General features: G+C 37.9%; 1 protein-coding gene across 1 annotated transcript in view; it reads right to left on the minus strand.

The window, feature by feature from the left end:
• The window catches only part of LOC113055613 (protein timeless homolog), a 78458-nt gene that overhangs the window by 40428 nt on the left and 23086 nt on the right, over positions 1-14944 (minus strand). Inside the window, exons 4-9 of the mRNA XM_026222034.1 lie at positions 13123-13256; positions 4126-4213; positions 3835-4011; positions 3529-3746; positions 3124-3227; positions 2771-2940 (exon numbers count right to left, since the gene is read on the minus strand). Coding sequence (XP_026077819.1) covers positions 2771-2940; positions 3124-3227; positions 3529-3746; positions 3835-4011; positions 4126-4213; positions 13123-13256 — 891 coding nt within the window. The remainder of the gene's footprint in view (positions 1-2770; positions 2941-3123; positions 3228-3528; positions 3747-3834; positions 4012-4125; positions 4214-13122; positions 13257-14944) is intronic.

Consider the following 14944-nt stretch of genomic DNA (forward strand, 5'->3'; position numbering starts at 1 on the left):
AGGTCTTCTGATCAGAAAGTCCAACAGCCGCACAGCGAATTGTTGAGCACCAGCTGGACCAGTTTGTAAATGAGCTGTTGAGGGATGATTGTGTTAAATACTGAATTGAAGTCGATGAACCGCATTCTGATGTACGAGTCTTTTATTTGTCCAGATGAGCGAGTGCTGAGTGGAGGGAAGACTGATGGCATCATCAGTTGAGAGGTTGGATCGATAGGCAAACTGGAACGGGTCCAGGGAGGGGGACAAACATGATGTGGTGCATGACTAGCCATTCAAAGAACTTCATAAGAATAAAGGTAAGTGCAACTGGATGGTAGTCATTAAAGCAGGATGGAGACGGCTTCTTCAGGATTGGAATGATGGTGGTAACTTTGAAGCATGTTGGAACAACAGCCTGACTAAGCGTGATATTGAAAATGTCTGTGAAGACATAAATTAGTTCCTCTGCACAGTCTCTCAATTAGGGATGTAACGTTATGAAAATTTCTTATCACAATTATAGTGACCAATATTATTACAGTTATCAGTATTATCGTGGTATTGTTATAATGTAACAATAATAACACACCTGATTCAGATCATCATGTCGTTAGAAGTGAGCTCTGTGCATGAACTGTTCCCATTGACATGCTCCCTATACATGTCTCCTCAAAGACTGAAATAGTAGAAATCCCTCAAGCTGAGTGAAGTGTAGAGAGTAACCCTGACCCCTCCTCCTTGTTTTGGTTAGAGCGAGTGGTCACTCACGTGTATGTTGGATGACTGAACTTAAGGCCCGGATACACTGCACAATCATCGTTCTTTTCAGTCTCGCGCAAGCACTCTTAATGACGAAAATACTTTGGCCTTTATGCGATCGACAACCGGCCGTTTTTTGCCTTATTGCAACTCTACGTTCTGGACTTCCACAAATGTAATTTATGTGAAAATATGAAGTCTGTTAATGCCTGTTAACACGGGCCAGAAACGCTGAAAACAGATGCACAGAGAAAAATACTGTAGCAGGCAGATCACTCACTGTTCATGATGCACAAACCATTGGAAGAAAATCTGTTAACAGAGCAAAGGAAAGCTGCATGCGAGCGGGTAGATTCGTGCTCGTGCATTATTTTAATGTGCTTTCGCGTTACAATAATGCGCTATCGTTACTGCTTCTGAACCACGAACACGTAACTTACTGTATACGCACTGCAGACTGAGTACGTGTGAACCTTGGCCAATAAATATATTGGGCAAAACATACAACACCTGAGGCAGCGCTACAGTGAGCTTTATGACCAATGCATGGCCAAAACCACATCCCTGAATACAGGATTTCATTTTTTATTATAATTTTTTGCCATATGTCTAGATTTTGTTTTACATCTTAACTTAGTGATTATTTTGACATAAGTCTGTTCTGATAAAGCTCTCATTGGTTTTCTTTTGAAAATATGTTTCAAATTTATACTGAATGCATTTATGACTGTAAAGCATGCCGGTGTGTGTCAAAATCGAAATCGCAAAATTGATCAAAAAGTTGTCATATGCTTTTTTTGTCCATATCGCACAGCCCTATATTAAACTAAAACAAGAAAAGAAAAAAAAAAAACTAACTGGCGATAAAGTTTGTGTCAGTGATGAAATTAATTACAAGCTTTAGGACAAAACTACAAGAAGTCTTCCCTGTGTAAGATATCTATCTATCTATCTATCTATCTATCTATCTATCTAACTAAACACATATCATTAGCACTATCATTATTTATTTTCTTCTTACTCTAGTTACAAAAGTGATTTAGTCAAGAGCAGTGGGAGAATTTCACCCACTGTTCTTTATATGAATGACAGATAGGACAAATATTAGACCGCTTCCCCTTTAAGACTGAAGTCCAGATCCAATATACGGTTTCATATGCGCTTTTTCTTGCAATTGTTTATATTCCATTGAGGACACAGTATTTTTGGGTTGATTTGCATTATACTGTAGCCTATATCTCTGTATCATGTATTTGGATTAAACAAATAAAGTGCAAAAAAAACAATGTATTTATTTAAAACACAAGTTGAAGTTACTAAACTATTTTTAATACCACATGACACTTTACATTAAGTGCTATCATACAAATACACTTATTTGTAGGTATAAAATTCTTGCGCTCCTATTTCATATGTGTGCAGCGGCGCACATTCTGAATGAAGTCTGTAGAGTTTAGTGGAGAAAAGCAAAGCAAAAGCTCATGCACTTCTGACAGCAAAATGTAAATTTTCCATGGCTTTTTAACATTTACAGATAGAGAATATATCTGTGAAATGTAAGTTATGCATGAAGGAAAACAGCACATCTCAAACACATTAAACAGCAAATCTTTGTCAGCCTCACATGCAGCCTTTCTGTCACGAGCACCTGACGGGGCAATTTACGAGCCGTTTTGTCATAAATGTCAATATATGTACATTTTTATGTACATTCATATGTAGCCTAATGGTTAGAGAGTCAGACTTGTAACCCGAAGGTCGTAGGTTCGAGTCTCAGTCTTGGCAGGAGTTGTACTGGAGAACAGTGAGGAGAGTGAATGAACAGCACTCTCTTCCTTGAGCAGGACAAAGAACCCCCAATTGCTCCCCGGTCACTGGAGCAAGATGGCTGCCCAAACCTCCGAGTGTGTGTTCATGGTGTGTTTTCCCTGCTCACTGCTGTTTGTATGCACTTGGATGGGTTTAACATACTTGGCAAATGTCACAATGTACTTTGTTTCTTCTTTTCTAAATCAGTCGCAGTTCTCACCTGTACTACCAGACTGTTTCGACCCTTGCAGAACCTCTCCAGCATCTTCAAAAACAGATGTGTGGACTCCACTAGATCTCTCAGAAATGAGCGAGGCTGCATTCGCTCATCATATTTACGAAGGAGAGTCAGAAAAATCTCCCTGAACTCCATCAGATAAAAGATATTACCTGCACCAACCAAAAGCAAACAAGTGACAGATGAGGAACAGAAATATGGGTGTACTACCTTAATATTAAAATGAAACTTAGAGGAAAAATAAACATTTCTAACTGTCAATGATCAAATTTATTATTTTAAAATAAGCAGAGAGAGATAAGTTAAAAATAAGAAAGTGGGAAAAAAAAACGTACTCTTTATAACATTGGAACTGTGTTTGATGTTTACATCCTTTGAGTGATCCATTTCATTTACTGTCAGCAGCAGTTCCTGATATGCCTTCAGAGCCAAGTGCATCCTGGAGACAGAAAATAACCAATTAATATTAAGTGGGCTTTGCTTCACTAAGCTATATTTACTTTTTTTAAATGGTCATATGCAGATTTTGGTTCTTATGGTTCAACAAGACTTAGTTTCTTACACGGAAATGTATGTAAAAAAAATAAATTAAAAAAAAAGGAAGAACATTTTTTTAAGTACTTTTTAAATTGCAAATGACAGTTTCCTATTGCTCAGTTCAGTTCACTTTTTTAAATGTAAGCAACAAGAGTTGACAGTTCTCCGAAAAAGCTTTAACCAACATAAATTACAAATCCAACCTGCGAGACCATGATGTGGCATCTTTCCGGTCAGTGAGCATCATCTCATAGTAGTTGGTGATGTTCTTCTCAATGAAATGAAAGGTACGGGTGGATATCGTCTCAGACACCACATCTGGTCTGAAGTTCTGATGACGATTAAAGGCCATGAAGAATGTTATAGCCCACAGATAGTATGTCTCATCATGCTGCTGGGCCCGTTCACGGATCAACCCCTCCTGCTCAAAAAAACAAGGTATATGATGGAGAAAACTCTTCCAGACAGATATATTTGAGTTTCAGTGATATAGATGCGGTCTTATTCACCTTCACAAGGTACATAAGTCGATTATAGCAGTTCTCCAAAAAGTCGATACAAAATTCACGCAGGAAGAGCCGTACGTTCAATGCTGAGCGTCGTTGGTTCTCGGAGTCTTGAGCCATCTGTTTGCGTTTAGGTACACGCCTCACGGGCTTACCCACATCATGAGAATAGTTCTTAAACTTCAGATTCAAGATATAAAAAAAAAACATGTTAATAAAACTGTGGTAAAAAAAAAAAAAAAATTAAGAACATTATAATTTGAAAAAGTTTTCAAGTTTTAAAGTGATACTTACATTGTGAAGTCCTTGGTGAAAAATCACATCTTTCTCCCCAATGGCCTTCAGTCCTTGAATGACATAAGAGCCACGGAAACGAGAGTGCCTGGCAACAAGAGACAAAATTATTGTCTAGTTGGTTTATGTGTGGAACTATAGCCAGCTCTAAAGATGGCTGAATAGCCTGTGAAGTCAAATTCGCAATCTACTTACGATCGAATGGAACGCATCTTTCTTAAAAAGTGTTGTGCTCATGTTTATTTAATGAAATCAATGCCATCTGAAGTTTAATAATAAAGCTGTATAGCAATTCTAGTCATTCTGTCCACAAATTTACAATCTCTTGAAATCATAATCAAGACTTGTATCATTAAAACTTTTTATGGCCTTAATACAATTTAAAAAGACTTTTTAAGGACCCATGGAAACATTGAAAAAAACTAGCAACAATCATTGATTTGCTAAAACTGAATTTTATGTGATGTAGAAATAACATCAAATGAAAATAAAATTAGCCATTGCAAAAATAAGAAATCAAATCCCGATAATGACTGATGAAAGCTTTTCAGGATGACATCTCTAATTGATGAAAAAAAAAAAAAAATGGTTGCTACTGTATTTTCATTTTAAAATGAAAATGATTTTTATCTACACATGAATTTTTACTGCATTTCAGAAACGTTCTCAGTCCACACTACAAACCTGAAAATGCAGGTCACATGACCATTCATGCACATGCAATAACTGATCTATATATGACTATCACTCATTGGGTTCTAAACTGCCAACAGGCAGTGAAGCCACCAGAAGTATTTGATCTGCCATCCTACTATTCCTTACCGGCAGAGAGCACCGCTGAATCACCAGGAATCTGCTGTCATCACCCGATCACCCAAATCAGTCAAAATGGGATTAGTTTATGTTATGTGTAAGTAAATCAATTTTTACTCTGGAAGTCATCTCTAATGTTTATGGGCTTTTTGGGCAGTGATACATTTAAAATATTTAGGTGGATGGGTGTGTCTGCTGTGCATTTCCAACACCAGTAACTGATCCAACAAAATAAAACCTATTTTTCTGTATTCATTGTATATTCAAATCAATTTTTGACAGTTATATATTTGTTTACTAATTTCAAAATAATTATGTACACAATGTCCTCTATTAGTATACTGCTCTATACTGAAATGAAAAGCTTAACTTACCATCTTGAAATAAAGATTAATGTCCATACTGTATGTATTCAGTTCTTTCTCTGAATAAATTATGATATGCAGGGCTTGAATTTCGGTGCGGGAATGCGGGGATTGCGCATAATTTAAACCATTCCCGCAAGGTTAGCTTTTATAGTGCGAGAAATTCACGCACAAATATATTTGCTTCATCTCAGAGCAAATGATTAAAAAATAAATTCACAGATGCGAGAAAAAATATGTCAAATTGTCTAGTCAAATTGTCTTTTATTTTCGAATTTAATTCCTCAATCAGCGCTGGACCGGCATTTTCTGTCTCAGCGCTGAGCTCATAGACAGTAAACGGCGGAGCCCTGGCTGCTGTAGACAGATCATGTTTCACGCTGTCAATGCAGCGGTCTGCGTTGCGCTGATCTTATTCACACTATCAAGTGTATGTGCAGCATTCTAACATTTTGAGTCAAAATGAGCTGTTTGTGAAGAAATTATCCGCTTCCAAATTGTCGTTGTAATAACGAAACTGAAACATTAAAAAACATTTTCTCTTTATAGTGTGCGAGTGATAGAGCGCGGCAGCAACGAACCAACTGATCAGTTTACAGCGTCACAACATTGAATGCTCGGCCGAACAGCTGATCATAGCTGTACAGGGCGCCTTTATTATTTTTCATCTCCATAAATATATCTATAAATATATCTAGTAATAAAGTTAACGCAAGGGCTAGAAATCAATTAATATTTTGCTGATCCTTCTTGTCGTCATGGAGAGCGCAGTTGGTTGCATGGCAACGACAGACGCCAAAGAGAGTGCAAGCGCTTGTGGAAATGAGACTTCGGCGCGCGCGCCCGAGCTTTCCACTTGTTTGAGCATGTGACTGCGGGTTTCCCCTTGTTTTCTATTCATTATGCGCGGCATATTTCCCGCGCGCACAAACACGGCCACAGACAATTAATTGTTTGGTTAGCGTAGTAGTTCAAATATGGACCGTTGGCTGAAGCGAAAGACAAGTTCGGATGATGCAGATCACGATCCAAAGAAAAAAGTGTCCGACAACGAAAGGCCGACAAGCAGCCAAACCGAAGATCCACAAAGAAATCTTACAGAGGTGAAGCAGTCAAAGGATAAATTTCAAACGAACTGGCTAAAAATTTACCCTTGGCTAGAAATTAACGATGGGATTATGAGCTGCTCAGTTTGTAAGATGTACAGCAGTCCACAATTTACCAGCCAATGCTACAAAACATCTACATTAATTAGACATGCCAATGGAACTGGCCATACAGCAGCTTTAAAAAGAAAGAAAGAAGCAGAAACATCCAAAAATGCTATGGCTAATGCTATCCAAACTGCACAGCTGCAGGGAGAAGAGGAGCTCAAGGGGTTACTTAAAACTGCTTATTTCCTTGCAGAAAATGAACTGGCAAATTCAAAATTTCATAATTTTGTGACATTTATGAAGGAGATGGATTGTCCTTCTTTCAAACATCTAAAGAGAGACTCAAGCTATGGAAGCTATCTTAATGGCAAAGCATTGTCAGAAATGCACCAGGCTATTGCAAGTACACTGGTTGATGACATTAATAAGGCTGTCCTAAAAAGTCCAGTGTTTTCCTTAATTCTGGATGAGTCCACAGACATAAGCAACAGCAAACGGCTGATTACCTATGTTCGGTACATAGAAAACCACAAAATTCAAACAAAATTGTTCAGAAACTCTGAAATTGTGGATGGAAAAGCAGACACAATTGTGGATGATGTGAAACAACTGTTAATAGAGAAGAATTTAGATGGAAGAAAACTTGTAGCAGTTTGTACAGATGGTGCTGCTGTTATGACAGGATGTCATAATGGAGTTGTTCAAAAACTCAGAGAGGAATACAATTCTGAATTGGTAGGAGTGCACTGTACAGCTCATCGTCTCGCTCTCTCTGCAAGTGATGCAGCCAGATCCGTTGAACAGGTGAAAAAGTTTCAGGAAGATTTAAGAGCAATTTTTGTGTTTTTCAGCAACTCTGCTGTCAGAAGCAACAAGCTTCATGAATTGCAAAGACAACTAGATGAGCAACAACTGAAATTCACCCAGCCCCACACAGTGAGATGGCTGTCAATTCACAGTGCAGTATCGGTGGTATGTAGATCCCTGAAAGCCCTAAGAGATGTCCTGGAACACATGGTTGCCTCCAACAGTCAGGACTCAGGAAAAACCAAAGGGTTATTGATTGCTGTTCGGCAGTTCAACTTTGTGGCACTGTGTCACATGATGAAGGATGTGCTTACACATATAGTGCTTCTTTCTAAGCATTTTCAAAGGGAAGACTTGGACTTTTCCACCGTCCAACCAATGACCCAGGGTACCAAAGAAGCACTGAGACAATTAATAGCTCATCCTGGTCCAGCAGAACAAGAATTCTTCAGCTGTCTTGAGGGAAACAAATTTAAAGGAGACAAACTTTTTGAATTCCATACTCAAAAGCCAGCCTTTGATAACTTGAAGAGCAGGTATGTTGGATCCTTGATTGATGAAATCGACAGAAGATTCCCTGCTGACACAATCAGTCTTCTTTCATGGTTCACCATTTTGGAGCCAAAAAAGGCCACCGCTGCCAAACAGTCTTCAGAGAATTTCAGTCTCTATGGTGTTGAGAAATTAAACAATCTGCTGAAACACTTCTCGTCCAATGTGAAAATGCAGGAAGCTCATCAGGAGTTCACAAACCTGAAGCAAGTCATGGTCTCCTGTGATTCATATTCTTCATTGTCCTTTCAGCAGTTTGCAGAGACTGTGTTAAGTGAACATAGTCAGGTTTTCACTGAAATGGAGAAACTCATTCAGACAGCCATGGTCATACCAGTAGCGAGTGTGTCGTGTGAACGTGGATTCAGCACACAAAACAGGATCAAAACTAAATTCAGAAATTCACTGAATAATACAAGTCTCACAAATCTAATGATCATTTCAGAGCTTGGACCTTCCCTTGAGCAGTTTGACTTCAACAGAGCCATCATCAAATGGAAAGAAATGAAGATGAGGAGACAGATGAGAAACTTAGAATAAGTCACATGAAAAAAAGAAATGGAAAAAAATTACTGAAATAGAACTGAAATGTATGAAAGACATAAATACTTATAGTTTACCTGAGTTCTTAATATCAATTTACGATATCAATATCAAAAGTAAAAAAAAAAAGCAAAGAATTGAACTGAACTGAAACACATGAACTGAAATAGACATTAATATATAGCATAGGCCTAGTTTAAACAGAGGTCTTAATGTCAATTTGAAGAGCATGATGTATTTTGTATAAAGTTTTTTTTTTTGTTTTTTTTTGTTAACTGATTTGAGAACTGGAAATGCACAATTCATGCATACAAATCTGTAGATATTAATAAATGAACATGATTAAATTAGACCGATGCATCAAAAGTTATTCTCCCCCCCATAATCTTTAGATCCCCCCCATGTGACCCATGTAAGGGGGGAATTCCCACCCAGTTTAAAAAACGAAATTCAGGCCCTGATATGCACATTTTTAATGCCATGCTTGAGCAACATCTATTTTAGACTCTCCGAGATCGAACAAATGTTTACTAGCATTACCATTTTCAAGTAAAATATTGCATGCTAAATTTATAATTTAAGCACCATTTATATATATATGCATTTAGCAGACACTTGGCGACTTCTAGTGCATTCATTTAGCGGCATTCACTAAAAAATATTTACTTTCAACCTTAGTTATACATGACTTTCTGGAGAAAGTGAATCTAGCAGCCTGTGTGAAATGCACTAGGCAGTACGTTACTACTGACCCTCTCGTTCTACACCAGTAAAAACAAGGCGAGTTTGATTTCACCAAGTACAACATGTTCCTGGATCAACATCCTTGTTGATCCTGGAACAACATTCCATTCAACCAATCAGAATTGAGATTTTCAGAAAATATCCGTTTTAGGCTTACAATCGGAGTTAGTTGCTTCTAAACCCTTGTTAATCAGCTTTAATTTCCCAGTGATTTTAGGAATAAATTATGGGTAAGGTTAGGTTTAGCTTTAGGGATTGGGTTAAGTCTATATTTTTTAACATTAATGTTGATCGAGGATCATCAGATGATGTTGATCAAGGAACATGTCTTACTTAGCAAAATCACAGTGACCATAAAAACACATGGATGCGTTGCACATGTTTTGCTTGCTTGAGTGTTTCTGCATTATATGAGTGGCTTTTGAATATAAATCTTAGAACGCACAGCACATCATTACAGTACTAAGTTGCTGCAATGGACCAGCTCTAATGCTATTAAATTAAGATTATGAACCATAGAGCAAACACACGAACAAAGTAACAAAAACTTGTAAAATATATGTTAATGGGCATAATTTAGTGTGAAAATAAGGATATACAGTTAAACCAACAATTATTCAAAGACCAGATATGTTTTTTTTTTATATTGTGGCGAGTGGGGCGGGGCCGAGAGGTGTGGGAACGAGGAGTGAGGCCAGGTGTAGTGATTGAAGATGAGCTGCACCTGCGCCCCACCGCCAGTATCGAGTCCCACGTAGGAGATGGAAGGATATAAAACTGGAGCGACGACCGTGAAGGACGAGAGAGGACCAGGCCTGGGACATTATTTTATGTTTTGGTTTTTATTTGCGCGCACCAGTCGTCCGCGAGGGGCTGGTGCGCTGTTTTGTGTTTATTTTGAATATTAAAATTATGTTTTGATTGTGCGCCGGTTCCCGCCTCCTTCTTCCTGATGATTATGGAGTAATATTGTTGCAAATATATATCTTTTTTTTTTTTTTTTTTTTACTTTTTTCACTGACTGCAGGACACTATAGTTCATTTACGTAAGTGAGAATAGCAAAATAAAGTAAACTATGACAAATTATACCACACAATTTTTCTAACTCTAGACTATCAGTAAAACTGATACAAATTTGGGACCAAAGATTATTTAGACCAAGTCTGGGGAATAAATTGAAGTTCAGGTTTGCATGAACCTGGAAGACAGCATGCCTAGGAGGACTACAGGCAGTCATTAAGGCTAAGGGTTGCCCGATTAAGTATTGATAGTTATTGATAGTAAATACTGTCAAACTACTAGCTGTCTGAATAATTTTTGGTTAATTGTAATCCATTACATACCTTTCTATCAAAGTTATCTAATATTATCAATATTAATTTGCTCTTGTTATATTTTATTACCATCTTCTAAACTACCGTATTTTCCGCACTATAAGGCACACTTAAAAGCCTTTAATTTTCTCAAAAAAAGACAGTGCGCCTTATAATCCTTATATATGGATCAAGGCGCTCTGTCAAAATGTTGACATTCCCTTTAGCACAGCTCCTTCTATTGGATGCATAACGCAAACACAGTCAAACGTTTGACAGCAATATCTTCTATTCTATACACCTTATATTCCGGTATGCCCTATATATGAAAACAGTTCTAAAATAGGCCATTCACTGAAGGTGCGCCTTATAATCCCGTGCCTCTTATAGTGCAGAAAATATGGTATACAGAATATACAGTGATAATGTGAAGTGTTGAAGGTACTGGTCAAAAATATCGGTATTTCGATAAATATCGATACTCAAATATCTGAACAATATCAATACTAATTTCTCTAAGTATCGATTCTAGCCGAGCTGTCACTTTCACTTCTTTCCAAAGGCGCCTTGACAAACACCACACGTGCCCGCAGTGCCTGTCTCCTTCTCATTTGCGCTGGTTTAACAGCAAAAGTGAATAGAAAGATAGTGAGTGCATCACTCCCGTGACCAGCTTTGGTTGATAAAGAACAAAGCAGTTCTCAATGGACGCGCAGTGCACCTGTGCTTGATGTACCGTGAGCTCTAGTGTGAAGGCGCACGACTCGCTGTCACTTTCTCTCACACGCGCAAAGTATGAGAGAGTGAGAGAGAAAGAGAGCGAGCGAGCCTAATACACACTCACCTAAAGGATTATTAGGAACACCATACTAATACTGTGTTTGACCCCCTTTTGCCTTCAGAACTGCCTTCTATGTGGCATTGATTCAACAAGGTGCTGAAAGCATTCTTTAGAAATGTTGGCCCATATTGATAGGATAGCATCTTGCAGTTAATGGACATTTGTGCGATGCACATCCAGGGCACGAAGCTCCCGTTCCACCACATCCCAAAGATGCTCTATTGGGTTGAGATCTGATGACTGTGGGGGCCATTTTAATTCAGTGAACTCATTGTCATGTTCAAGAAACCAATTTGAAATGATTTGAGCTTTGTGACATGGTGCTTTATCCTGCTGGAAGTAGCCATCAGAGGATGAGTACATGGTGGTCATAAAGGGAAGGGCATGGTCAGAAACAATGCTCAGGTAGGCCGTGGCATTTAAACTATGCCCATTTGGTAACGAACGGGCCTAAAGTGTGCCAAGAAAACATCCCCCACACCATTACACCACCAGCCTGCACAGTGGTAACAAGGCATTGTAGCCTCTTTTTCCTATTTGTAGTGGAGATGAGTGGTACCCAGTGGGGTCTTCTGCTTTTGTAGCCCATCCGCTTCAAGGTTGGGCGTGTTGTGGCTTCACAAATGCTTTGCTGCATACCTTGGTTGTAACGAGTGGTTATTTCAGTCACGTTGCTCTTCCAACAGCTTGAATCAGTCGGCCCATTCTCCTCTGACCTCTAGCATCAACAAGGCATTTTCGCCCACAGGACTGCCGCATACTGGATGTTTTTCCCTTTGAAGCAACTGCCATGTGATTGGTTGATTAGATAATTGCATTAATGAGAAATTGAACAGGTGTTCCTAATAATCCTTTAGGTGAGTGTACATGCACAATTGACACGCTACATGTATGCGCTAAATGATATCCTTTGTTGTATTTTCCTTATTTTCCCGTAATGACGGAGTTCCTTAGTAGTGGGCGGACCTAATGTGCAAACGGCAATCTCCTTGGCTGGTACTCAGCTACTGAGCTAATCAGTTTGACCGAACGCAAACAACCTGATTAATATTCTTTAATCCATTACTTTTCTTATTAGTAGAATTCGTATTATTATTACTGTTATTATTATTATTATTATATCATCATCATCAAACGGTATTAATGTTAGTTTTTCCCTTTTTTTTTACAGAAACACTGAATGATCAACAAAGTATCACCACCAGTCCTAATTCAGTTAAAATGTCTATGCATGGTTACCAATTTGCAATTATAATTACTAAAGTTCTATCATTAAGTAATACTTGATTATCCAGATATCATATTATAATGCTTGACTGACTGATGTCAACAGTGTACTTTCAGGTATTTAAAAAGCTGTGCCATTTTAAAAACATTTATACTATATATTTATATGTTGTTATATATATATATATATATATATATATATATATATATATATATATATATATATATATATCTTAAAAAATATATATATTGTGGCAGTTTTTTTTTTCTCTGTGGTATCGAAAATCGATATCTTTCGAGGTATCGTATCAAAGTTTGAAATTCCAGTATCGTGACAACACTAGTTGAAGGTGTCTGAATAAATTTTGGTTTGTTTGTATCGATTTAATAAATGAAGTCAACCAGCTAAAATTATACATACTCTTTTGGTTACTTTTCCCAATATAAAAAATGCAATAAAAATATAGGTATCGGTACTCCGTATCGGCAAGTACCAATAAAATAAAAGAATCAGTCTGGGTGAGCACTGGAAAAAGTGGTATCGTTGCATCCCTAGTAGCAACTGATATGTAACTTAATCCACGATCTTGAACCATACCCAACATGATTACATTTTTGATTACATGATTACTCTCACCTGGCACCTCTCAATAGCGTGCGGCTGCGTTTTTCTGCCAGTTCTTTCTGTCTAAGTAACTCCAGCTCCTGAACGTCTTTCTGTTTCTCCTGGGCTGAACGCATCTGTCCTGCATTCACCAAAAGCTCAGAAGTCTGAAAGAGTCATGTCAAAAACAACATACAGTTGATTATCAGATGAAAAGTTTCACACTTCCTGATTTTTTTTTTTTGTAATTCTTTAAAATGTATTAAACTTGCAATCATAAAGGAACAGTTCACCCAAAAATTTAAATTTATTCACTCTCATCCCAACACAGATGACTTTATCACTGACTTTCTTCAGCAACACACATTTTTAGAATAATATTTCAGCTTTGTAGGTCCATAAAATGCAAGTGAATGGTTACCAACCTTTCCTAAAAAACACTTCCTAGCACCATCTGCACGAGTCAAACCCTAGAATGTGTATTTTGAAATCACTGTGCATAAAGGATACACCGAAAAAAAGAAAAAGGAGCTACAGTGAAAAAGGAGTTCTTCAGAAGCCACTTGAGTCGTATGTACAGGGTTCGTACAGAAACAGCAAAATTTAATTTCAGGACTTTAGGACTTTAACCTGTTAGCCTGCACCAGAATGCCCGCGTCCTCAACACCCCTCAACTCGCATGTGTCAGTGTTTACGAATAGATTATTTGAAACGGGACAAATTTAATCTTGACAAACTATATATCACTATAAAGATCGAAGCCTCAAGCATCGACGACAGATCACTGTTTTTCAATGGAAAGCTTATAAAGACTTTATTTGCTACATTTGTGTAAGCAGTACACATCAAAACATGAATAATGGAAACGCATTACATACCAGATTCGTCGTAATAATGAATCATAAACATTCACAGCTGTAAATCCCGGTTTAGTTAGAAAGGTAAGGGTCCACTGAATGAGATCTCATGGAGCACGTTTGGTCCAACGAAGCAATAACGTTGTTATATGTATTAATTATATGTAAGTGTGGTAAAAAAAAAAGTTCAAGGCACTTCAGGGTCTATAACTTTTAATATTTTTGAGCATTATCAAATCTGGTTGATAAAAAGTAAGTCTTTCCAAAGACACTAAAATTATGTTTTGAAAAATTATAACAGGTTAAGCATTACTTTTTCAGAGATCACAATATAGTTATTATCTTTAAAATTCTAATAAATTAATAAAACTAAATGGTACAAATGAAGTGCAGCACAAGCAAAGCATGTAATGGTTGTGGTATCTTGAAACTATGGCAAAGTTATCGCTTTCCTTATTCAAAGTGATTGTTTAAATAAATATAATGAACTGAAGAGTAAAAGCTTCATCATACACTTGAGCCACTTTCACACTGCCGGTCGGACCCGCAATATTTCTGGAACATTGCCGGGTCGCCTTCTGTGTGAAAGCAACCATGTCCCGGGATTGATTACCGCATTGAACCCGCGTCGGGGACCCAGTAACATTGCGGGGCTTGACCCGGGACGAGAGCTGTGTGAACAAAAGCCAGATCTAATTCAGTGTCGAAGTGATGACGCACGTTATCGCGCAACTAATTTACCGGCTGTTTTGAAGGAAGATCAACATATATATATCAAACATATGTGCAAACTGTAATGAAGCAGAGATCAGTTAGTTCCTCACTTTCCGCACTGACGCAGAGATCGTTTGCTTGCTTCAGTGAAAGTATAACGTGCCTAGCGTTTTCGACTCGTACATTACACATCACGCGCTGATGTCACGTGTCGTTACAGGATCTTCAAGGGTTGTGTGTGAAAGCACGCACATATACTGGGTCATCACTAGCAGTGTGAAAGT

This window comes from Carassius auratus, chromosome 36 (assembly GCF_003368295.1).
Source record: "Carassius auratus strain Wakin chromosome 36, ASM336829v1, whole genome shotgun sequence".
In the NCBI taxonomy this organism is placed as follows: Eukaryota; Metazoa; Chordata; class Actinopteri; order Cypriniformes; family Cyprinidae; genus Carassius; species Carassius auratus.